General features: G+C 43.0%; 1 protein-coding gene across 1 annotated transcript in view; it reads right to left on the bottom strand.

The window, feature by feature from the left end:
* Window positions 1-26,215, bottom strand: part of znf423 (zinc finger protein 423) — a gene marked incomplete at both ends in the record, with an annotated part of 198,200 nt that overhangs the window by 131,025 nt on the left and 40,960 nt on the right. The window contains one exon of the mRNA XM_083894314.1: window positions 15,314-15,520. Within this exon, the coding sequence (XP_083750440.1) occupies window positions 15,314-15,520 (207 nt within the window). The remainder of the gene's footprint in view (window positions 1-15,313; window positions 15,521-26,215) is intronic.

The following is a 26,215-nucleotide window of genomic DNA, read 5'->3' as shown; positions in this document are numbered from 1 at the left end:
CAATCTTTTTTGCACGTTTTCAAGATTAAATTGGACTAAAAATAGATACGCGTTGAGGAAAATATACACAAAACATAGCATGGAGGTGGAAATGTGATATTATGTTGAATCCAGACAACGTCCAAACACAGCGTTTACATGGACTAACCCACTTACACTGTCCCTGTAAAGTCCCGACCGCTGTATTCCGTAAAGTTCGCGACGTAAACCATATTTTTACGTAAAGGAAAAATTGAATGAAAGTGAATTACAACTGTAAAGAAGGAGAGAGAGAGAGAGAAAGAGAGAAAGAGTGGAAAAACAGAGGGAGGGAGGCTGCTCTGGGGCCAGTCGCCACAGGGTGTGTGTGTGTGTGTGTGTGTGTGTGTGTGTGTGTGTGTGTGTGTGTGTGTGTGTGTGTGTGTGTGTGTGTGTGTGTGAGTCTTGGGAGGGCACAGTGGGGGGGTTTTGGGGGCATGGAGGAAGGGATCAGAGCTTTGGGGCCAGCTCCACAGGGAACAGAGAAGATGGGGAGAATATGAAGGGAGGGAATGATGGGGGGAAGGGAGAGAGAGAGAGAGAGAGAGAGGGATGTGGTCAGTTATGAGTTTGAAGACACAGCAGGAAGAGAGAGAGAGAGAAAAGAAGGAGGGAGGGGAGGCATCGTGGAGGAGGGTGAGGGCATGAGAGAGATGGGTGAGACGGAGGGAAGGAACGAGGGCAGAGCGCGGTGAAAGGACCAGGGGAAGGTGTGTGTCCAATGGAGGGAGGTGGTACGTTCCACATGGGAGGAAGAAGAAGAAGAAGAAGAAGAAGGAAGTACCAGGTGTTGAAGGGGTAGGGGCTTTTTTGGGGGGGGGGGGGGGGTGTTCAGGCTCTGGGGGTCCTGGTGGTTGGCAGGGGTGCAGGAATCTAAGGGAATGGCCTGTTCCTCATTATCCAGACACCCCCCCCCCATCCCGCCACCTACACACACACACACCGAGACAGAATAAGCCCCCACATGGCGGCCCCATGACGACTCTATCTGGTCTGTGCACACACACACACACACACACACACACGTCATAGCAGCCACTTTATTAGGTACACCTGTTCTGCAATCACATTAAAATGAGGCGGAAAAAAAGTGACTTTAAATATGTTTTAAATAAATATTATGCTCGAATTTTTAAATTTAACAAGCGGTAAATCTGGTACTTTTTTTTTTTATCGCAATAAAACATTACTAAATTGTTAATATGCTATTTTAACATGGCAGTAAAGTGCCAGATATGGAAAGTTATTGTGGAAAAATGGGCAACTGGGACATTTTCTGGCCCTTTTATTGGTTAAAATAAGACATTTTGAGGTTTTAAAGGGTTAAATATGTTGGGTTTTTTATTCTGAAAACATTATAGAAACGTATAAAAAAGACGAAATAGATGTTATTAAATGTTAATACACTGGAAAAATGGGTAATGGGACATTTTCTGGCCCTTTTATGGTTAAAATAAACGCGCGCAAAAAAAGTCCAGACAGATATTGTGAGGTTTTAAAGGGTTAAATATACTTTCTTTTGATTATAAAAACATTATAGAAACACGTAGACTTCCAGCTTTCGCGTCTAAAATCTAAAAACAGACGAAATAGATGTTATTTATTCAGCAGATATGTAAATGTACACTTCTATAATCTGACTGTGTCAATATTTGAATCGGTGAAACGCAAACACAGACGCGCAGAGAACCAGAATACGAATGAACACACACTGTACTGGACTATAGATTAACACACACACACACACACACAAATATTTACACACACACACACACACACACACACACACATTTACACAGGCACACAAGGACACACAGAGACAAGATGAGAGAGGAAGTTACATTTTTAATCGAGTGTTTCTCTTCCCTCCGAGCAAAGTGGGACTGAACACACACACACACACACTCTTGTACTTGCTACATACTGAGGACCGGGTAAAAGTGCTGACAAAGTGAGGACCAGCATTTCCACTTTGTAAATCGACACAATTACAAATATCTACTTCATGAACGACATCTATAAAGAACTACTGGGTGCAGTACCATAAAATGTCTGTAGGTGGAGCCCCAGAGCAAAACGTGTAGGGCTGGAAAACGGGGTTTTTGTACCAAATTGAGGAGCTCTGTTAAAAACATAGTGTATAGCATGTTGACAAGTGAAAGAGTCAAAGTCAAAATGTCCTCACTTCGTAAAAATGACCTCACTTTGTTGGTTAAAAACTGGTCACTGGTCCTCAGTATGCCGCAAGTACAAGAAAACACACACACACCCAGACGTTCTGTGTGTGTGTGTGTCCTTTGGCAAATTCTCCTTTTTCACTCTTGCATTAAGTAAGGAAAGGGAGTCAAAGTAGGAGAGAGAGGAGGAGGAGGAGGGAGGGAAGAAGGGAAGAGAAAGGAGAGGAGGAGGAGAAGGGAGGAAAAACGTCCCTGCAGAGTCTTTCTCCCCCGGTCCTGGAGCGATGGTGGGGCCCCCCGTCCCCCCCAGCCCCCAGCCCCCAGCCCCCAGCCCGCAGCATCGCCTGTGTCATTTTTCCAGCGGCAGTGAATACAGGTATTAATAAAAGCCCCATGGGGAAGAGCACACAATATAACCCTACATTTTCAGGCATTATGAAAGGACGCCCCCAGGGGTCCTCGGGCTCAAATTTCTGAGATGCAGGCATTGTAAAAAAAAAAAAAAAAAAAAACGCACCCCCCCCCCCCTCCTCCTCCCTCTCCTTTAAACCCCCTCTCTATCATCCCCGGGGGACGAACCCCGCAATAGAATTCTGCTGAATTCAAAGCATTTCCAGAGTCCTGGTGGGAGCCATTACTCCCACTGGAGGAGGAGGAGGAGGAGGAGGAGGAGGAGGAGAGGGGTTTTTCTCTCTCTCCTCTTCCTCTCTCTATCTTTTCTCTTTTTTTTTACCAAACATGTGTTGCTGACATGTTGACAGATTGCTCAGTGAGGTGTTTAGGTGCATGCACAAGGCACGTCTGCCGAGACACCAGCTCCCTCCTCCTCCTCCTCCTCTTTCTTCCTTCCTTTCCTTTTTTTTTACCACCTCCCTCCCTCCCTCCTTCCTCTGAATGCAAACCTCTCAGCGCCCAAAACTGCTCCCATCCATATTTCATAAAGGAGAAACTAGGCTGAAAGAGAGAGAGAGACATGAGGAAGACAGAGGGAGTTTAGGAGGGGGAGAAAGAGAAAGGACGAGGGAAGAAAAGGGGGGAAGATAAAGAGAGACAAAGCGGGATCAAGGGAAGGGAACGGGAGGAGGAGGAGGAGGAGGAGGAGGAGGACGGATAAAGAGGAACGGAGCGACAGAGTCGGGAGAGAGTGGGAGAACTCTGCGGTGAAAAATGAACCCCGTGATGAAAAATGACTTCACAACAACCCCCTTCTCCCCTCCCTCCACTGTCATCCCTCCATCCCTCCCTCTCTTTTTCTCTCTCTCTCCGTGGAAAACCTGAGCGGCAGCCAGCTGTGTCTCTATGTGTGTGTGTGTGTGTGTGTGCACTTGTCTGTGTGCCAAGGGCTTAGCACAGGAATCTTCAGGCCACCCCCGGGTACAGAGACGGGTGGGAGGGAAGGAGGGGAGGAAAGGAGGGAAGGAGGGAAGGAGGGAGGGAAGTGTGGAGAACAAGGGGCAGAAAAAGGAAAAGAGGGGCACATGGCGATGAGGAGGACGAGAGGACGGACGCCGACAAGCGTGGACGTGAAGGAAATTACTTGATTCAGACATTTACGTCAAACACAAAGGGCCAATTCCAACTCCTACCTTAACCCTCAATCTTAGCCGGTCCTCAAATCCAAGTGTTGAGGGTTATTCTGTCACTTAGAAATGGGACACCCCTTAAATGCAGATACGTCTTCAGACTGCAGGGGGCAGAATAACGCGAAAGCTGCGTCCAGTCTGTCAACAACTCAAAAAGACGAAGAAGAAGCTCAGACAAAATTTACGCCTGAACTAATCCCGTAAATTACATTTACCGGGGTCACTGAATGCACCTCGTACGCAGTTCAAACCCTGCTTTACTCCCACTAACTCTCACACAGTGGATTTTGTTTAGTTGTCGTTACGTTTATTGTATTTGAATTGTCGCGGTCACAGTTGTCCGTCAGGATTATTTATTACAATCCGTTTGTCAGTCAAGTTATTAGGTTGTCAGTTAGTTATAAGATGATACTCATACAAATACCACAACCACGGACATATTCAGCTGACAGTTACCACACACCACGGTTTATTGAAGGGTAAACGATAGCAAACGATCACTTGTCCGCACCGGCCGACTATTGACAAAAGATCGTAAACAGTGACGTCAGTAATCCATAATATGGGCCTAAACTAAGATAATACAATGGTTTTCATCATTTTTATCTCTCTATAAACAAAGAAAATACTACATTTGTATCGCACTCGTTTCGCTGCTTTCGACGCCATCTTTCTTATGTGAAAACACGCAATGCATTCTGGGTAGCCCTTGCTCCCAAGGGCGGTCTCGGAAAATCTCAACATTGAGGGCGATACAGCCCTTAAACTTGCCCCTCAACTTAATTTTTCTGAGAATCTGGACAGCACTTGCACTAGAGGGAGCGCACATTTTTGAGATTGAGGGTTAAGCAAGGAATTGGAATTCAACCCAAAAACTACCCAAAGCGACGGATTTCAGCGCCCAAATTTGAGATTTGTGAGACGTCAAGAATCAAGAATAGACAGAAAAAAAACCCCAAACATCTGTTGACCATGATTCTGACATTCTACCAGCACGACCACACCAAACTGACACCTGTCACAGTCCGCCCAGTTCATCACAGACACAGTTTACACAGAAAACACAGGTATACCTGCTATTTTTAGTGTACTATATTATATATATATAAATATACAGAGAGAGTAAAGTGTGTGAGTGTCAGGCCAGAGTGGAGGAGGGCGTCTGTAATTTTGTTTCAGATTACACTCCTTCAATCCCTCCTTCCTTCCTTCCTCCGTCGCTCCCTCTCTTTCCTCAGAGTGATCTGTGGTTTTAATAAGAAGAGTCTTGGCCTCGCAGGACTCAGCTGCCGTCCTGACGACAGACACGGCGAGGTGTGTGTGACTGTGTGTGTGTTGGGGTGTGTGTGTGTGTGTGTGTGTGTGTGTGCGTGACAGCGGGGGTTTGCGACAGACGGCGAGAGCGCAGTGGGGGGAGAACAGAGCGTCGCCCGCGGGACACGAACCAGTCACCCAAAGGCCCCGGTGCTAACAGACGCCGCCCTGGTTCACCTCTTTACTCACTGCGTTTTCTAACTTTTATCCTGTTCTACACACACACACACGCACACACACACACACAACCCCCCCCCCGGACAAGAGGTCAGATGTGCTCAATTAACAGAGACCTCACAAATACCTTCAGAAAGAATCCCGCTCACTTTCCTCTCCACACACACACACACACATCTACATCCAAATCTTTACAACATTGTGGGGACCACGTTCGGGACCGGGCATAATGTCCCCACAAGGACAAATGTCCCCACTATAAAGGTGTTTTGACATAGGGTGGTCCACATAAGCATAGAAAGACAAGAGCACACACACACACACGCACACACGCCTTCATGTCTTTACAACATTGTGGGGACCATGTTCGGGACCGGGCATAATGTCCCCACAAAGAAAAATGTCCCCACTAAAAAGGTGTTATGACATAGGGTGGTCCACATAAGCATAGAAAGACAAGAGCACACACACACACACACACACACACACACACACACACACACACGCCTTCATGTCTTTACAACATTGTGGGGAACACGTTCAGGACCGGGCATAATGTCCCCACAAGGACAAATGTCCCCACTATAAAGGTGTTTTGCCAGGGGGTGGTCCACAAAAGCATAGAAAGACAAGAGTGCGCGCACACGCATGTGCACACACACGTCTACATGTCTTTACCCCATTGTGGGGACCACGTTCAGTCACGGGCATAATGTCCCCACAAGGACAAATGTCCCCACTATAAAGGTATTTTGCCAGGGGGTGGTCCACACAAACATAGAAAGACAAGAGCACACACACACACACACGCCTTCATGTCTTTACAACATTGTGGGGAACACGTTCAGGACCGGGCATAATGTCCCCACAAGGACAAATGTCCCCACTATAAAGGTGTTTTGCCAGGGGGTGGTCCACAAAAGCATAGAAAGACAAGAGTGCGCGCACACACGCATGTGCACACACACGTCTACATGTCTTTACCCCATTGTGGGGACCACGTTCAGTCACGGGCATAATGTCCCCACAAGGACAAATGTCCCCACTATAAAGGTATTTTGCCAGGGGGTGGTCCACACAAACATAGAAAGACAAGAGCACACACACACACACACGCCTTCATGTCTTTAAAACATTGTGGGGACCACGTTTGGGACCGGGCATAATGTCCCCAAAAGGAAAAATGTCCCCACTATAAAGGTGTTTTGCCAGGGGGTGGTCCACAAAAGCATAGAAAGACAAGAGTGCGCGCACACACGCATGTGCACACACACGTCTACATGTCTTTACCCCATTGTGGGGACCACGTTCAGTCACGGGCATAATGTCCCCACAAGGACAAATGTCCCCACTATAAAGGTATTTTGCCAGGGGGTGGTCCACACAAACATAGAAAGACAAGAGCACACACACACACACACGCCTTCATGTCTTTAAAACATTGTGGGGACCACGTTTGGGACCGGGCATAATGTCCCCAAAAGGAAAAATGTCCCCACTATAAAGGTGTTTTGCCAGGGGGTGGTCCACATAAGCATAGAAAGACAAGAGCCCACACACACACACGCCTTCATGTCTTTAAAACATTGTGGGGACCACGTTTGGGACCGGGCATAATGTCCCCAAAAGGAAAAATGTCCCCACTATAAAGGTGTTTTGCCAGGGGGTGGTCCACATAAGCATAGAAAAACAAGAGCCCACACACACACACACACACACACACACACACACACACACACACACACACACACACCCTCTCACCTCGTCTCAGAAGTGACTCTCTGGGTTAATGACTTGCTATTTGTCACTGACAGATCCAGGCTCCGCCCCCTCTACCCTCGCATTGACTGACAGCTCTCTCTCTCTCTCTCTCTCTCTCTCCAGTGACATCATTAACAGTCTCTCGCCCTCCTCTCTCACACCTACGGTGAGCGAGTGTGGACACTGTTGACGCGTCAGTGTGAATGCATCACGCACCGTGCACACACACGCGCGCACACACACACACACACCTGTGCTGTTGGGTGTATTATAGTATATATATTGTGTATCGTATAGTAAATATTGTGGTTTGAGTTTGATTAGATATGATATATTATATTATTATTATTATTATTATTATCATTATTATTATTATTATTATGTATTCTCTGATATGTAAACCCTGAAATATTCTGGTGCACTGATGATGACAGAATGATAAACAATGGTGTCTTGTAAGCCCATTTGGGTACATATAAACATATACATATATATATATATATAGATATGTACACATATCTATATATATATATATATACATACATATATTCAAAATAGTTGAATTTGTCTTATGAATAACTGAAAACATCACAAAGTGTTGAAAACCTTTCACTTAGTCACACATGAATAAATCGGGTTCATTTGAACGTCATCCATTACATTCACACGCCATTTATTATTCACTTAATATTTAATGCCACACAATTTAAAGGGTCATGTGTGTGTGTGTGCGCGCGCGTGTGTGTGTGTGTGTGTGTGTGTGTGTGTGTGTGCGGGTGTGTGTGTGTGTGTGCGTAGAGCAGCTTAAGCTGCACTTGACACTGAGCGCATGTCTGCATGAACCAATAAGAATAAAAGTGAGAACTGAGTGATTTATTCACTGTTCCTCTTTGTTTAAGAGTTCAACACCTTCACTATGTTTCAAAACTACAGTGTGTGTGTGTGTGTGTGTGTGTGTGTGTGTGTGTGTGTGTGTGTGTGTGTGTGTGTCAGCATCAGGGCCAGAGAATGTTCTCCATTTGATCTGTAGGAGATTTTTTTTCTCCTTCTCTTTTTCCCTCCACAGGGAGCCTCTGCTCCACATTCCGACTCCTACTGAGACCCATCAACACTCCCCCCCCCCCCCCACACTCAACTGTGTCTCACACACACACACACACACAGCAGACGAGCATCGCCGCGTCACAGGTGTGTATATATATATATATGTGTTTAAAAAACAAAGCGCCTCTATGGTCACGCCGCAGACCGTTACCTGCAGGACGACAGGAAAAACAACGCACGCATCATCAACCTGTCAGAAAACCTATGGAGTTGATAAACTGGCCACATGACGACGTCTAAGTGAAGCTCAGGTTATGGATTAAATGATGATTTTTTTTTTTTTTTTACTGGGTCACAGTAACTTTGACCTGAGACTCACTCATGAGTCAGAGTCGAGGTTTTTTTTTTTTTTGGACACAATCTGAAACTGAACTCCTCACTGGGGTTTTACTGACATGTCAGGTTCACAAGAATTATCCTGGAGACAACACCACAGTCTGTGTGTTCACACGTGTGTTAAAAGTCCGGTTTTAGTCAGACTGAGACCATAAATTGGTTTTAGTCAGACTAAGAAAATTAGTTGGTTTTAGTCAGACTAAGAAAATTAGTTGGTTTTAGTCAGACTAAGACAATTAGTTGGTTTTAGTCAGACTAAGACCATAAATTGGTTTTAACCAGACTAAGACAATAAGTTGGTTTTAGTCAGACTAAGACAATAAGTTGGTTTTAATCAGACTAAGACAATAAGTTGGTTTTAGTCAGACTAAGACAATAAGTTGGTTTTAGTCAGACTAAGACAATACATTGGTTTTAGTCAGATGAAGACAATAAGTTGGTCTTAGTCAGACTGAGAAGATATGTTTGTTTTAGTCAGACTAAGACGATATGTTTGTTTTAGTCAGACTAAGACGATAAGTTGGTTTTAGTCAGACTAAGACAATAAGTTGGTTTTAGTCAGACTAAGACAATAAGTTGGTTTTCGTCAAACTAAGACAATAAGTTGGTTTAAGTCAGACTAAGACGATATGTTTGTTTTAGTCAGACCAATACTATAAGTTGGTTTTCTTTAGACTAAGACAATAAGTTGGTTTTAGTCAGACTAAGACGATATGTTTGTTTTAGTCAGACTAAGACAATAAGTTGGTTTTCCTCAAACTAAGACAATAAGTTGGTTTTAGTCAGACTAAGACAATTAGTTTGTTTTAGTCAGACTAAGACAATAAGTAGGTTTTAGTCAGACTAAGACAATACATTAGTTTTAGTCAGACTAAGACAATTCATTGGTTTTAGTCAGACTAAGACAATAAGTAGATTTTAGTCAGACTAAGACAATAAGTTGTTTTTAGTCAGACAAAGACAATAAGTCAGTTTTCTTAACGTAATGTAAACACATTAGTCTGACTAAAAATCGAGCTAGTCTTATTCGGACGACACGTGGATGATGTGATTCATAGTCTGATTACTCGAGCATGTATACGCTTAGTTGGACTGCATTCCCAGGTCTTTGACCCAGAAGTAGAAGGAAACGACGTGAAGTAACTTATCTGGTTTAAATTGTTTTAACGCAGTGTTACCTTTCTCTGAAATTTGGAGCTGCTTGGTAGAGGAAACAGCAGCAGCCGTTTAGGGAGCACTTGATATTCAATATTGTATATTTACATCGTGACCATGATTTAAGCGCTTGTTGCCCCTGCATTAAAACAACAGATGAGCGAGTTTTCTTGTGCCTCGTGTGTCTGTTTGATTCTTGATGCAGCGCCACCTCAGGCGGGGAGGGGAACGCGTTATTCTGAAGGTTTGGTGAGAAAGCAAACTGGGAACGGCTGAATGTTGACACGACATCAACACACTCTGTGGTCACACACACACACGCACACACACAGCTGCAGTGAAACACAATTAACACTGGTGTCACTGTGGCATATCATCTCACACACACACATTCCAGCTCCTGCACATTAATGTGACATTACATTAAGCAGATGTGTGTGTTTGAGTGGCTGTTCACACACACTCACACACACACACACACACACACATTCATGTGTCATTGATCTGGACCACTGTACGTGTGTTTGTTCAATTTCCACTCAAATTAATGGCCCCCTCTTTATAGGCCTTCTGCTAGAGTGGCACTGAATTACTCGGTGCTTCACTCTCGCACCTGGGACCCATTCAGCGTTACGGCCATAGCGAGCTGCTAACCCGGGAGCCGTTTGCAACAACAGTATATAGTTAGCATTACGGCGGCTACAGGCGCCTTTGCTCTGCAGTCGTTTCAGCGATCGCTAGCTTCTAAAACGCTGCAGGTTCACGAGACGCCGCCTGTGAAACGCACGACTCCAGGAAACGTTAGGAGATTTAGCGCCGAGGGCCGAGTGTCTCATGTTAGAGACGATAGGTTACAGGACTTCCTTCCTTTCACGGTCCTAATTACAAAGTGTCGTGTCAGGCTGCAGCCGTTAATTGTCGATTAACCAAATTAATCAACTGTGATCAGTTTGAGTTCTTTTGTGGAAAACGCCAGATGTTCTGGGTTCTTTGCTCCACTGTGACGATAAAATGCTTTACTGGCATTTGAGCTTTGGGAATCGACAATGAAAGTTATTTACTAATGTCAGATTATTGTTGAAAATGATTTGTTTATGTCAGATTATTGTTGAAAAAAGTTTTCACTTATCTCAGATTATTGCTAAAAACAATTTGTTTATGTCAGATTATTGTTGAAAAATGTCTTTACTTAAATCAGATTATTGTTGAAAATTATTTGTTAATGTCAGATTATTGTTGAAAAATATTTACGTATGCCAGATTATTGTTGAAAAAAGTTTTCACTTATCTCAGATTATTGCTAAAAACAATTTGTTTATGTCAGATTATTGCTAAAAACAATTTGTTTATGTCAGATTATTGTTGAAAATGATTTGTTTGTCAGATTATTGTTGAAAATGATTTGTTTGTCAGATTATTGTTGAAAAGTATTTACGTATGCCAGATTATTGTTGAAAAATATTTACGTATGCCAGATTATTGTTGAAAAAAGTTTTCACTTATCTCAGATTATTGCTAAAAACAATTTGTTTATGTCAGATTATTGTTGAAAAATGTCTTTACTTAAATCAGATTATTGTTGAAAATTATTTGTTAATGTCAGATTATTGTTGAAAAATATTTACGTATGCCAGATTATTGTTGAAAAAAGTTTTCACTTATCTCAGATTATTGCTAAAAACAATTTGTTTATGTCAGATTATTGCTAAAAACAATTTGTTTATGTCATATTATTGTTGAACAATTTCTTTACTTAAATTAGATTATTGTTGAAAATGATTTGTTTATGTCAGATTATTGTTGAAAAGTATTTACGTATGCCAGATTATTGTTGAAAAGTATTTACGTATGCCAGATTATTGTTGAAAAAAGTTTTCACTTATCTCAGATTATTGCTAAAAACAATTTGTTTATGTCAGATTATTGCTGAAAATGATTTACTTATGTCAGATTGTGTCAAAACTTTACAGTTTTCAGTGTTTTGTCGGTCATGAATTTAGTCTCCATTTAAAGAAAATAAGGCTGCTTTTTCACGCTATCGAGGAGCTAACGGGACGCTAACGTCGCGCCGACGTCAAGGACTTGCTACTTTTGGCAAGATGGCCGCCGTCTGTCATCCCCGACCAAGATGGCCGACGTGTGATACACATCAATGAGCTGCGAAACGGCGTGAACACATGAAGTCTGTCAAGCGGAGCGTGAGTGGCGTGTGTTTATCCCCCTGTGTGTGTGTGAGTGTGTGTGCGGCTGGTATTCCTTATGTTGTGGGGACCTACGTCTGTTTACACACACACACACAAAATACAAGTACCCCAAATTAAGTAAATAAAGTAGTAAATTTTTAAAAGGTGAGGACATTTTTCTTTTTTTTTAGGGTTAAGGTCAGAGGAAGTCTCAATGCAAGGTCCTCAGAAGTCATGGAAACCAGTGTGTGTGTGTGTGTGTGTGTGTGTGAGACTCCCACCAGAGAACTTAAAAGGACTTTTTCATGTTTTTTAATCTAGCCTCCTCCTCAATAATAACCAGAGAGCTGTGGTCCTGACAACAACACGCTCCACACACACACACACACACACACACACACACACACACACACACACACACACACACACATAGATGAACCCAAGTATACATGCCCCCCCCCCCAGCCCCCCCCTGCATGCAAGAGCTCACGCATCCAGCCAAGCTGTGGGGATTACTCTGCAATCTCAACCACTCTTTCTCCAGGGAAAAAAACATGTTTTATCATTTCATTTCATTTCTTTCTTCTGTGCCCCCCCCCCCCCCACACACACACACTTTCCTCCCCCCCTCCCTCGACCTTCTCACTCAGCAACATGTCGCCCTCCCCAGACTCCTGCTCTGAAATCACAGGCCACATCCCGCGCTCTGATAGCAGCTCTGCACTTTTTGGCAGCGTGAACCGAGCAACGAGTGTGACACAGCATGGACGAGTGTGTGCGTGTGTGTGTGTGCGTGTGTGTGTTCACGTGAAGTTAAAGAAGAGAGAGGGAGAACAAACCACAAATGGATTTCCCCCTTCATCATCATCAACAACAACAACAACAACCAAACCACAGTAAACACTGTGTGTCGTGTGGTAAATATTACAGCTCTGATTCTGTACGGCAGCGACCGTTATTACATTATTCATCCATTTGCTAAATTAATCGCAAACGTCGTCATCATTAACAATCCAAAAACTACTCCATTCATCGAGAATATGACAATAATCGTTAGTCGCCGCCCATAAAAATAAGTTTTTAAAAAAATACGCGTGAACAAATAATATCGAGAGCTCCCTAAACACGTGTCACAGCTGCTGCTGCTGTTCCCTTCACCGCGCAGCTCCATCGGCAAGAAACGCTAAAACATCTTTTTCTCATCCACCGCAGTTTCTTTTATTAAATTCACCTTTAATTCTCAACTTATATGAAATATTTTCCATTTATTTGAACGGTCTTCACTTATCTGTGTTTCTACGGAGACAATGACGAATAAAATATTATAAAACGTTATTATTATTATTATAAAAATAATATTAAAATGTTGCTTATCCTGCTTTAAACTTGGCGTTATAACCACGGTAAATTTTCCAAACAGTAACAAAAAAATACAAAGAATATCCAGAGCTCCCTTAGCACGCGTCACAGCTGCTGCTGCTGTTCCCTCCACAGTGCAGCTCCAACAGCAAGAAACGCTACAACAACCACAACAAATGAATCAAATCTGTGCTTACTTATATAACTTATATGAAATTGTATTTGAAATGGACCAAAATGTTGCTTATCTTGCTTAAAACATGTCGTTAACGTATCAGTTTTAATTACCATGGTAACCGTGGTCAAAAATCTACGCTATACATCCCTTATTAGCCTATTTTATGTAGATTTTGTTCAGTTTTGGGGGATTTGATTCTATTCCAATATATAATAATAATATATAAATATAAATCTTGATGAAATGATCTCTATAATATAATAATAAAAAAATATAAATTTTCCCCCCCTTTATTTTTCTGCATCTCTGAGCAGCGAGTGTTTGAGTGTCGGGTCAGCGGGTGAAGAAGAGGCTGCAGAGGCAGGAGGCTTATCATCTTTGTTACACACTCTCTTTAAACAAAACCCTCCCTCACTATTTCTACAGCCCTGATCAAAAGTACACACACACACACACACACACACACAGCCTCTTAGCAAGTGTGTGTGTGTGCATGAACTTGTGTGTGTGTGTGTTGGCTCGTTAAGCGAGCGTTTGGATTAATCTGTAGGAACCAGACGCCCCCGCCGCGTTTCTTTTAGCCCCTCCATTAATTACACCAGTACTAATAACGGCTTTTGTTCTTGTGTGTGTGTGTGTGTGTGTGTGTGTGTGTGTGCACACGTCAGTCCCTATGGGAACAAGTGAAACCAGGAGCTATAGGTATTCAGTCACCGAGGAACCTTTAAGGCCGCGTGTGTGTGTGTGTGTGTGTGAACGTGTGCAGTAAAGTGCAGCGTTTGTTTCATCTCAAAGCTAAGGACAAAAAAAAAAAAAAACACTGCTGACGTAGCATTTTTTTTTACCTTTAAACTTAAAATAAATAAATAAAATATGTTAATTAATGTTTGCCAAAGTGTGAGCGTTTAGAACGGGGGGGGATGTCAAACTCCTGAAGTGTGCCAGACCAGTGAAATTGCACTCATTTGAGACAAATGTGTGCAATTTCAACAATTTTATGCAAAAGTTTATTGCATAACAACGTACAGATCACAGTGGGTCTACAAAAGGCGCAAAACATGTAGCCACAGGCGTCTGAAACTGACAAATTTAGTTTAACTATAAGTTAAATGGGTTAACTTATAGTTAAAGTTTTAACAAATTCATCCCGCGGACCGGATTGGACCCTCGGGTGGTGCCGGTTCTGTCCCTCGGGCCGTATGTTTGACACCTCTGCTTTAGACAAATATCAAAAACATAAAATCGTTGAATTCAATAAAGGAAAATCAACACAAGAAAGAATATAAACAACTACAAACTGACGATACGACAAACGCGGTCGGACGAGTTAGCTCATTTACGTAGGGTGCAAATCGCCAAAAAGGACGCCAAAATTCAAAATACCTGACTTCCTGTTGAGTTGAGGCCATGGTTACGGTCGACTTTCTTGCTCGTCTTAATCTATAACATCTTCCCACCAAGTTTCGGGAAATTCGGTGAAACTCGATGTATGCGGAAGTCATAGGACACTTCCTGTTTTGTGGCGTAAAACGCGCCAATGAGTTCGCTCATTTACGTAGGGGGCAAATCTCCAAAATGGAAGGCAAAATTCAAAATACCCGACTTCCTGTTGAGTTGAGGCCATGGTTACGGTCGACTTTTTTGTTCGTCTTGGTCTATAACATCTTCCAACCAAGTTTCGGGAAATTCGGTGGAATTCTGAATTTTGCCTCTGTTTTCACCTTATAGGGGGCGCCGCTATAGAGCCCTTGAGCAACAGAAAGATCGCATTTCAGTTAGACCTGACCTCCATGCCAAGTTTCAAGAGTTTTTATGCACGTTGACACCCTCAAAAATGACAGCAAATCCGTTTCGGGCCCCTGGTATTCGTGGCTTGGGCCCCAACGATGTATTGGACGACAGATTAAGCCACACCCACACCCCCCAACACACACACACACAGATTAGATTAGATTAAATGAGTCTTACCTGCCGGGCAGTGGTTGGTTCTGTGCTCGGTGAGTTCGGCGAGACAGTCAAAGTCCTGCTGACAGTTGTCGCAGGTGAAGATGGACTCGTCGTCCAGGTCGTCGTCTCGGTCGTCGCGGTCGTCGTGCTCGTCCTGTTCGCCGTCCTCGGCGGCGCCCGTGCTCAGGTTCTCTTTGGACGCCGCGTCCCTGTCCGACGCCGGGACATCTGAGGACACAAAGACACGCAAACGTCATCCACCGTGACGCCGTCCTCCAGTCTGTCCATCAGGGCTCATTCTGACATTTTCGGGATTCACATACGACATTTTCATCATGTCTGAGTGTGTGTGTGTGTGTGTGTGTGTGTGTGTGTGTGTGTGTGTGTGTGTGTGTGTGTGCGTGTGTGTGTGTGTCCTGGCAGAGTGTGAGGCAGACACCAGTGGAAGTCTGCGTCGGCCCAATCCTCACTGCTCCATTGTGTCTCCATTTTCACACCTTATTATCACATTATAAACGCTGAGGATCCAATAAGACTGACACTGAGGACACCGAGGACAGAGGAGAGAGGAGAGGAGGAAGCAAGAGGAGATTAGAGGAGAGGGTACAAGCGAGGGAAGGAGATACAAGAGGAGAGGAAAGGATACAAGAGGAAAGGAAAGGAGAGGAAACAAGTGGAAAAGGAGAGGACACAAGAGGAAAGGAAAGGAGAGGAAACAAGTGGAAAAGGAGAGGATACAAGAGGAAAGGAAAGGAGAGGAAACAAGTGGAAAAGGAGAGGATACAAGAGGAAAGGAGAGGATACAAGAGGAAAGGAAAGGATACAAGAGGAAAGGAAAGGAGAGGAAACAAGTGGAAAAGGAGAGGATACAAGAGGAAAGGAAAGGATACAAGAGGAAAGGAAAGGATAGGAGAGGAAAGGAAAGGATACAAGAGGAAAGGAAAGGAGAGGAAACAAGTGGAAAAGGAGAGGATACAAGAGGAAAGGAAAGGATACAAGAGGAAAGGAAAGGATAGGAGAGGAAAGGAAAGGATACAAGAGGAAAGGAGAGGATCCAAGAGGAAAGGAAAGGATACAAGAGGAAAGGAAAGGATACAAGAGGAAAGGAGAGGATACAAGAGGATAAAGGTTCATAAAGAAACTTTATTGAAAAGAAAAACCACTGCAGTCAAACACACAGTTCACAGTGAAGGAAACAAAGGAGGAACCTGAATAAATAATAACGATGACAGCGTTAATGTAAACACTTTTCCTAAAGTTACAGATTTTTGAATTTGTTCACCTTTTTACAAACGTCTATAAAAACACGTTAAAGTTCAATCCTCTTTACACACGATCGACCTGCTTCATTACGGTGAATAACAATAAAAACAGGCAGGTTTTACAGGACGTTTACATTCATGAACATGGAAGAAGAAGAAAGACGTGATTATTACTCGTCTAATTCAATTAAACGAGGAGAAATAAAGACACAGGAGTTTCAGAGGGAGAAGAGAGATTAGAGCAGAGCATCACTCTTTACCCAGACTCATTTATTATGAGAGGTGTGATGGGATGATGGGATGATGGGATGATGGGATGGAGGGATGGAGGGATGGAGGGATGGAGGGAGGCTGGGACTGAGGTGATGGAGGTGTTTAGGGAGAGGAAGACGTGATGGAGAGAGAGAGAGGAAGAAGAAGAGAGGGAGGGAGGTGTTGGCCATCTGTCCAGTGGTGAAGCTCCGTCTGGACAGAGACAGAGAGAGAGAGAGAGAGAGAGAGAGAGAGAGAGAGAGAGAGAGAGAGAGAGAGAGAGAGAGAGAGACCCTTGGCTGTAGAAAACACGTGCACACCACTAATGCACAGGCGTGTGTGTGTGTGTGTGTGTGTGTGTGTGTGTGTGTGTGTGTGTGCGTGCACAAACAGATGCTCACACAGTGACTGTGCCACAGACCGACTCCTACTCGTTTTTTTGCTAGTCTTGCGACTTCCGCTCATTTTTTGCGACTCTCGCTAGTCTTGCAAATTCCTCTAGTCTTGTGACTCTCACTCGTTTTTTGCGACTCTCGCTAGTCTCTTGCGACTCTTGCTAATCTTTTTCGACTCTCGCTAATCTTTTGCGACTCCTACTCGTTTTTTGCGACATCCGCTAGTCTTTTGCGACTCCCGCTAGTATTGCAACTTCCTCTCGTGTTTTGCGACATCCGCTAGTCTTTTGCGACTCCGGCTAGTCTTTTGTGACTCCCGCTAGTATTGCAACTTCCTCTCGTTTTTTGCGACATCCGCTAGTCTTTTGCAACTCTGGCTAGTCTTTTGCGACTCTGGCTAGTCTTTTGCGACTCCGGCTAGTCTTTTGTGACTCCCGCTAGTATTGCAACTTCCTCTCGTGTTTTGCGACATCCGCTAGTCTTTTGCGACTCTGGCTAGTCTTTTGCGACTCCGGCTAGTCTTTTGCGACTCCCGCTAGTATTGCAACTTCCTCTCGTTTTTTGCGACATTCGCTAGTCTTTTGCGACTCCGGCTAGTCTTTTGTGACTCCTGCTAGTATTGCAAATCCCACTAGTCTGTAGTCTGTAGTCTGTATATATATATATATATATATATATAAATGCACAGACACACGACAACGTTACAACTGGTTTCACTGTAGCAACTGATGAGTATCAGTTGAGTGCATCAACGGTATCAACATTAATGTGTGACACGTTTCGATGACGACAGACCGGAAAAAGATGTGACTTGACGTCATGTTTACTTGACTCCCGATTGTTAAAATGAGTCTCTAAAGTAACGCTAAACTTTAAAAACAGAGGCACGCATACGCAGTTATATGTTAGCGCTGCTCTTTTCCTTTAATAAACAGAATGCTCCAGTTCGACTGTAGGTGCTAAAGGAGCTAACGCAGCTTACTGGTAAACGGTGCCTGGACTCCGGTGCCGCGGCACGTAAACATGATGTCACGCGCGTCTTTTTCCAGTCAATCGTCATGGAAACGCGTCAGTTTGACACCGTTAGTGACTTAATCTGGCTGAAGAATTATTTATTCTACCTTAATTTCTTTCCCCCTCGCTCTTATTTGTGATGTTAAATGTTAAATCTTCTTTTTTATTTCCTTCCTTCTATAATAAACCCCGACCACACCAGGAAAAAAAAAGCAGCTGCAGGCCTTAATGAAAGAAGGCAACTCCCGAGGGTGCAGAGGGTGCAGAGGTGTGTGTGTGTGTGTTTGTGTGTATTGATTGAATAGTACGACAGTGGTCCCAATAGTGTGTGTGTGTGTGTGTGTGTGTGTGTGTGCACCATCCACTCACAGTCTTTCTTTCTCACACACACACATAGGGACAAACACACACCCATCGTCAGCGGGACATGACTATAGTCACACACACACACACACACACACACACACACACACACACACACACACACGCACTCTACAGAGAACCATTATCTCTGAGTCACAGACTGTCCCTACGCCAGGAATAACTACAGACAAACACTCCAAACACAGGCACCCTGTTTTATTCTGACGTCATCCAACACAGAGGGGCAAAACCAATAAATCAAAAAAATAAAATTAAAAAATCAATATATATGTCAGTTATGGAGGTCTACTTACATACATTAACTTGTTTTTATGGTCAAAAACCTCCTAGTTGCTGTAAACGAGCTGTAAATGAGCTGATAGAAATCTCTCCTTACTGACGCTCTCCTCAGCATCTCACGCCCAGAGGACAGAGTGTGTTGTGATTGGCCAGCCAGCGTAGAGCCTTCACAACTGTCTTGTGATTGGCCAATACCCGGAAGTGATATATTCAGCACACCCGTTCTCAGAAGCGCAGCTCCCCCCTCTGGAACGGTGGATTCACTGCTACTCATTATCAAAACATTGTTTTAACAGTGTTTAAAAATAGCTTCTTCACGACTCCCTGCCGCAGTCCCTTTGACGACCTTTGACCCAGAGTCAGAAGACACTGTCGCTCGTGAAACACCTCCACAACGGACGTTATTCTTCTTCTGCGGTTCAATGTACGCAACCGGATGTGGCCGGACTAGTCATTAGACTTAGTGCAGCTGAACAATTAATCAGCATTTTATCAAAATCCCAACACAGCCGACAACAAAAAGCCGAAAAAAATCGGTACTTCCTACATACAAATTAGAATAATGACGTTAAAAAGTACCGTTATTTTCATTACAGTACCTTCCCGCAGCCAATTTTCTGTCCACGCTTTTCCACGTTTAAGTACATTTCGTCGCGTTCTTCACCGTCAATGTGCAATTACGCAGGTATTCCACGAGTTAAAGGGTGAATTCCAATTCCTTGCTTAACCCTCAATCTCAAAAATGTGCGCTCCCTCTAGTGCAAGTGCTGTCCCGATTCTCAGAAAAATTCAGTTGAGGGGTGAGTTTAAGGGCTGTATCGCCCTCAATATTGAGATTTCCCGAGACCACCCTTGGGAGCAAGGGCTACCCAGAATGCATTGCGTGTTTTGACATAACAAAGATGGTGTAGTGCGATACAAATGAAGTATTTTCTTTGTTAATAGAGATATAAACATGATAAAACCCATTGTATTATCTTAGTTTAGGCCCATATTATGGATTACTGATGTCATTGTTGCGTAACATTTATTTTTATTTTACGATCTTTTGTCAATACCCGGCCGGTGCGGACAAGCGATCGTTCGCTATTGTTTACTTTTCAATAAGTCGTGGTGTGTGGTAACTGTCAGCTGAATATTTGTATGAGTATCATCTTAACTAACTGACAACCTAATAACTTGACTGACAAACGGATCGTAATAAATAATCCTGACGTAAATGTGTTCTTCTTCTTCTTCTTCTTTTTTGGAGTTGACAGACTGGACGCAGCTTTCGTGTTATTCTGCCCCCTACAGTCTGAAGACGTATCTGCATTAAAGGGGTGTCCCATTTCTAAGTGACAAAACAACCCTCAACACTTGGTTTTGAGGGCCAGTTAAGATTAAGGGTTGAGCTTGAGGGTTAAGATTGAGGGTTAAGATAGGAATTGGAATTGGCCCAAACTCTAACCCTGTTGACCTTTCACAGATTTCCCCACCTTTTGATGCCTGTTTTTAGGCTTTTTTTGTTTCGTCTACCTGATGCCAGAGCTGTCGCTGTAACTGTAACAGCTTTACCTTTATGTGGGGATTACAAGTGCGTTCTCCTTCAGCTTCCCCTCTCTCTCGCTCTCGACACTCTCTTTTAGCACAGCTCTATCACCCTGGGGCGGTTCAGGGAACACTTGGCAGAGTTCATTAGTCGCTCACTTTTCTTCCCACAAGGATACAGAGTGATGTACTGCGGTCGTGCTGACGGTGGGTGTTTTTTGATTTTGAGGTGTCCCACTTTGTGTCTCCACACGCTGCCTCTAAACCCCCGATGCACGGCATCGCCTGGTCCTTAATAAACCTTCAACTCTTTCGTCTTCTGTCTCTATCTTCCTTTCACCACAACCTGTCTAGGCAGATGGCCGCGCATCTTTGAGGCTGGTTCTGTCAGGGATTTCTTCTTCCTCTGTTAAAAGGTTGTTGTGTTTACGTCTCCACTGAAGCCTAGTGTTTGTTATGAAAATAACATTCAATTCAATTGAATAAATTGATTAATTGTTTGGTTCAAAACTTGAAAGGAAATGTCCAAAAAAAATCAAAAAAATCAAATAACGATGTACTAATGTCTAATAAAGTATAACAACTGTTTTTCCTTTCACCACAACCTGTCTAGGCAGATGGCCGCACATCTTTGAGTCTGGTTCTGTCAGGGATTTCTTCTTTTGTTTAAAGGGTTTAAAGAGTTAATTAGAGCTGCAGCGAACGATTATTTTCGTAATCGATTAATCTGTGGATTATTTTCGCGATTAATTTGATCATAAAATGTCATAAAATGTTAAAAAAAAAACGTTGATCAGTAGAAATGATGATGTTCTCGAAAGTCTTGTTTTTGTCCACAAACCAAAATGATTCACTTTTAATGATTTCTTTGTTATGTGGAGCAAAAAAAACAAGAACATATTCACATTTAAGAAGCTAAAACAATCAGAAATCTTGTTTTAATCATGAAAAAAGCTTCAAACCGATTATAGATTATCAAAATAGTCGGCGATTAATTTAGTAATCGATTGATCGTTTCAGCTCTAGAGTTAATTGATCTAAAACATGTCAGGAAATGTCCAAATAACGATATAATCTAATGTCATGTAGCAAAATAATTCACTTTTACTCATTTCTGATAACATCCACATGTAAGACGCTGAAAATCCACTCACATCTACTCGTCCAGGGTGCAGTTACGCTTAGCATCTGCATGTATTTACAGATATGCAAAGTGACCTCATTATTGCAGATGCATCCATTTATATATTTATATTTTTATGTGTTTAATAATAATAAAAAGGCCAGTGTCCTCGCGGTGGTTACAGAGGGAGAGTATTGCTTTCCTCAGGAGACGCTCGCTATGAAAACATCACTTCCACCACGTTTTTAAAACACGGCGCCGCGTCTTTAAATAGCCGCTAACATTTTACTACGATGCTCTTGAATGTCACGCGTGTCGTTTTTTTATTGCAGCCGCACGAGCGAAAGTCCCAGAACAATCAGTCACAGATCAGTTTACCAAACAAACTACGCTCAGTTCAGCTTAAGACAGTTTTTTATTCCCTATTTATGAACTAAACAGTACAGCGTAGGTCAGAGGTTTCAAAACGTGCGGCCCCCGGGGCCACATACGGCCCTGCAATTGATTTAATGAGGCTTTTATTTATGACTAACTATTTATTGTCCTGTATGAAATGAACACTTTTATTTTGAAATCAGGTCAAATATTGTCACAAATGTCGCTTTTGCTGTATCGTGATATAATTCATTTATAAATTCAAAAAATGGGCCAATCCGACAATTACTTTTAATACTTAAGTACAGTAAATGTCATAAACTTTAAGACTTTTACTGAAGTAATATTATATATAAAACTTCAACTTCTAAACACTTAGAAATAAAAGTGCTAAGTAGAACCATATAAGGTTCTTCGGCTTGTCCTCATAGGAGAACCCTGTTGGAGGGTTCCACCAAGAACCCTTTTAAAACCCTTTATTCAGGAAAGGGGTTTTAAAGGGTTCTCTGGGTCAAAATGGTTCTTACTGGAACCATTAGTGTTACCAAGAACTCTTGGTAACACTAATGGTTCCAGGTAGAACCTCAGCCCATGTACAAGAACCCTTTTGGAACCCTTATTTCTGAGAGTGTACCAAAGTCATTTTCTTGTAAGAAGCTCGTACTTATACTCAAGTATCCCTTTGTTAAGGTTCTTTACAAAGAAACAAAGACAGTTAAAGGGAATGTAGTGCTAGAAATACAAATAAAGTACAGATACGTGAACTTTGCACATAAGTACAGTGACAGAGTATTTGTACTTTGTTACACTGTGGACTGCACCTCTTTCTTATTGTTCTTTATACCAGGATTAACCCGAGGAAAGTCTTTAAATAGAGTTTTCACACACTCTTCTTCTTCACCCAGCTTCTTCTTCTTCTTCTTCTTTTTTTTCACGGTAGACTTTTTCACTTGTCACGCCGCGCTAAAAGTGTTAAAAAAAAGACGCGGACGCGTTTTTATTTAGCCTCCGTTTCGCCCGCTGAACCGCGACAGAGTGTCAGCGAGGCCGCGCGAACATTAGCGCTAACACGTTAGCATTAACACTCTGACACACGAGCGGCTAAAGGTTTCTATATGTTTTTTTAAACATGATTAAAACATATTTTTAGCTTCTTTCTCATGTTTTCTTTGCTCCATAAAAGAAACCATCAAAACTGAATATCAAGCAACGAGGGCGTGAAACAGCAGGTGGCGTCGTAACAAACAAGGGGAGACATTTAACCCTAAATATCAACTTCCCGTATTTCTTTCTTTCTTGCACAAAATTCAAGCACTTTCAATGACCCCGTGTCTATGAAGTAAAGGGCGATTTTCAAAAGCTTTCAAGGGCCTTGAAGAAAAAACGTCTGAATTCACAAACTTTCAAGGAAGAAAAGTGGAAACTTGGTTGGTGACCTTAATGCAACAACCTGGTTTTGAGTGATACCAATATCAACACTGATATCTACTGATACCAATACTGACATCTACCGTTACCGATATTAATACCAATATCTACCGATACCAATTCCGATATCTACTGATACCAATATCAAAACTGATTTCTACCGATACCTATATCAATACCGACATCTACTGATACCTATATCAATACCGACATCTACTGATACCTATATCAATACCGATATCTACTGATACCTATATCAATACCGACATCTACTGATACCTATATCAATACCGACATCTACTGATACCTATATCAATACCGATACCAATATCAACACTGATACCTACCGATATGATATCTACCGATACCAATATCAATACCGACATCTACTGATACCTATATCAATACCGATATCTACCGATACCAATATCAACACTGATACCTACCGATATGATATCTACCGATACCAATATCAACACTGATACCTACCGATATGTTATCTACTGATATCAATACCGACATCCATCGATACGATATCAATACCGATATCTATTGATGCCGATATCTACCAATACCAATACCTATATCCCCCGTTACCGACATTAATACTGATTTCTACCAATACCAATATCAACACTCATATCTACCTATACCGATATCAATACCGACATCTACCGATACGTCATCAATACAGATACTGCCATTTTAGCACATGGCCGATATCGGACTGATACCGATCCCCATCCAGTGTGAAAACATCAAATATATCTTGTGCGGTTGAACACAGGCAATGGACGGTCAACACATTAGGTACACACACACACACACACACACACACACACACACACTGAACAGGTGCAACAACACAACCCTCCTGTGTCTCAGGAGAAAGACTTCACTTCCTTCTATCCCTGTGTGTGTGTGCGTGTGTGTGTGTGTGTGTGTGTGTGTGTGTGTGTGTGTGTGTGTGTGTGTGTGTGTGTGTGTGTGTGTGTGTGTGTGTGTGTGTGTGTGAGTGTGCGTGGGTGTGCGTGTGTCTGTGTGTGTATTGACACAATATAAACCCTAAACCCTCGGGAGGACACCTGAAAACACACACATGTACAGAGACACACACGCAGACACACACGCAGACACACACGCAGACACACACACATGGACCCCTGGGATGAGCTGCATCAGGGGACAACAGCACCCAACACTGATGTCTGGAAACAGGCTGATGAAAGAGTGCATTCACGTCATGGAAGGATCACACACACACACACACACACACACACACACACACACACGGTATATACATAAACAAATAAACAGGCTTTAAGTCGGGCAGCCGCTGAGCACAGTTGCCGTGCACAGATTGCGAGCGTACACTCACAGTAAAGTTGACAGCTGCTCACTTATTTGAATTTCTGGTGCACAAACACACACACACACACACACACACACACACACACACACACACTCCCGACTAAAACACACACAAACACAAACAAAAGGGCTTAAATGCTGCAATACAGACAGAAACACAGATACACAGTGTGCTGTCACAAGCAGGCAATAATAGTTCACACACACACACACACACACACACACAAAAGACACATACACAGGAACTGTTTTCCTGTGGTAGCCTTGGGGAAATTAAAACTACATTATGGACCTCCAGAGGGAAGCGGTGAGAGAGAGGGAGAGAGAGGAAGCTACAGTAAAAAGGGAGGAGGAGGTGGAAGAGGAGGAGGTGGAAGAGGAGGTGGCGGCAGTGTCCTGTTTATCTCAGATCTGGTCATCGTCGTATAGTGAGAAGCGGAGTCTCTTCTCGAAAACACACCGTTTCTTTACAGCGGGTCACTTCCTCACAGTCGTACACGCGCACACACACACACACACACGCGTCCTTATTAATACACAACAGCAGTGAACACACACACATTGGGCTACAGGAGCAGTGCCCGATGGTGGTATCACCTCCAGGAACCACCAGAAGAAGCTCACGTACCACAGTTTGAGAGTCACATCACAATTCACACACTGTACAGCAGAGGTGATAGAAGAAAAATAACTGGTATATACTTGTTTATTTTTGCACAAATGAGGTCAAAGAAAGGTTACGGAGAGTCAGCGTGCGACAGAACGAGACGCTAAAATCGATTTTACATCCGAGCACACGTTCCTCGTTGCTGTGATGAGAAAAGCTCAGGTTCTCACAGCTGCCCCCGACAACACATCGAGAGGACAAGTTGATTATTGACTTAGTGGAAGAGAAAGTGAAGGAACCGAGTTTTAAATGTGGTCAGAAAATGTACTAAACTAAAACTAAAAAAAACGGTGATATAAATGTTCATATCGCCCCGTAACGGTCTGGGCAAATGTATCACAAAACAACGTATTGCGGAAGCAGGAAACCAGGGCTGGAACTAATGATTATTGACATAATCAATGAATCTGTCCAAGACGCAAAACAAGGCAAGAAAAGACAAGGAACGGCAAGACGCAAAACAAGGCAAGGCAGGACGCAAAACAAGGCAAGAAAAGACAAGGAATGGCAAGACGCAAAACAAGGCAAGACAAGACAAGGAACGGCAAGACGCAAAACAAGGTAAGGAAGGACGCAAAACAAGGCAAGAAAAGACAAGGAATGGCAAGACGCAAAACAAGGCAAGGAAGGACGCAAAACAAGGCAAGACAAGACAAGGAGCGGCAAAACGCAAAACAAGGCAAGGCAAGGCAAGATGCAAAACAAGAAAAGGAGAGGCAAGGCAAGACGCAAAACAAGGCAAGGGAGGACGCAAAACAAGGCAAGACAAGACAAGGAACGGCAAGAAACAAAACAAGGTAAGGAAGGATACAAAACAAGGCAAGACAAGACAAGGAACGGCAA

The sequence above is a fragment of the Microchirus variegatus genome (assembly GCF_963457635.1).
Source record: "Microchirus variegatus genome assembly, chromosome: 8".
In the NCBI taxonomy this organism is placed as follows: Eukaryota; Metazoa; Chordata; class Actinopteri; order Pleuronectiformes; family Soleidae; genus Microchirus; species Microchirus variegatus.
Note: the sequence above shows the minus strand (reverse complement) of the source record. Positions and strands in the feature narration are given on the sequence as shown.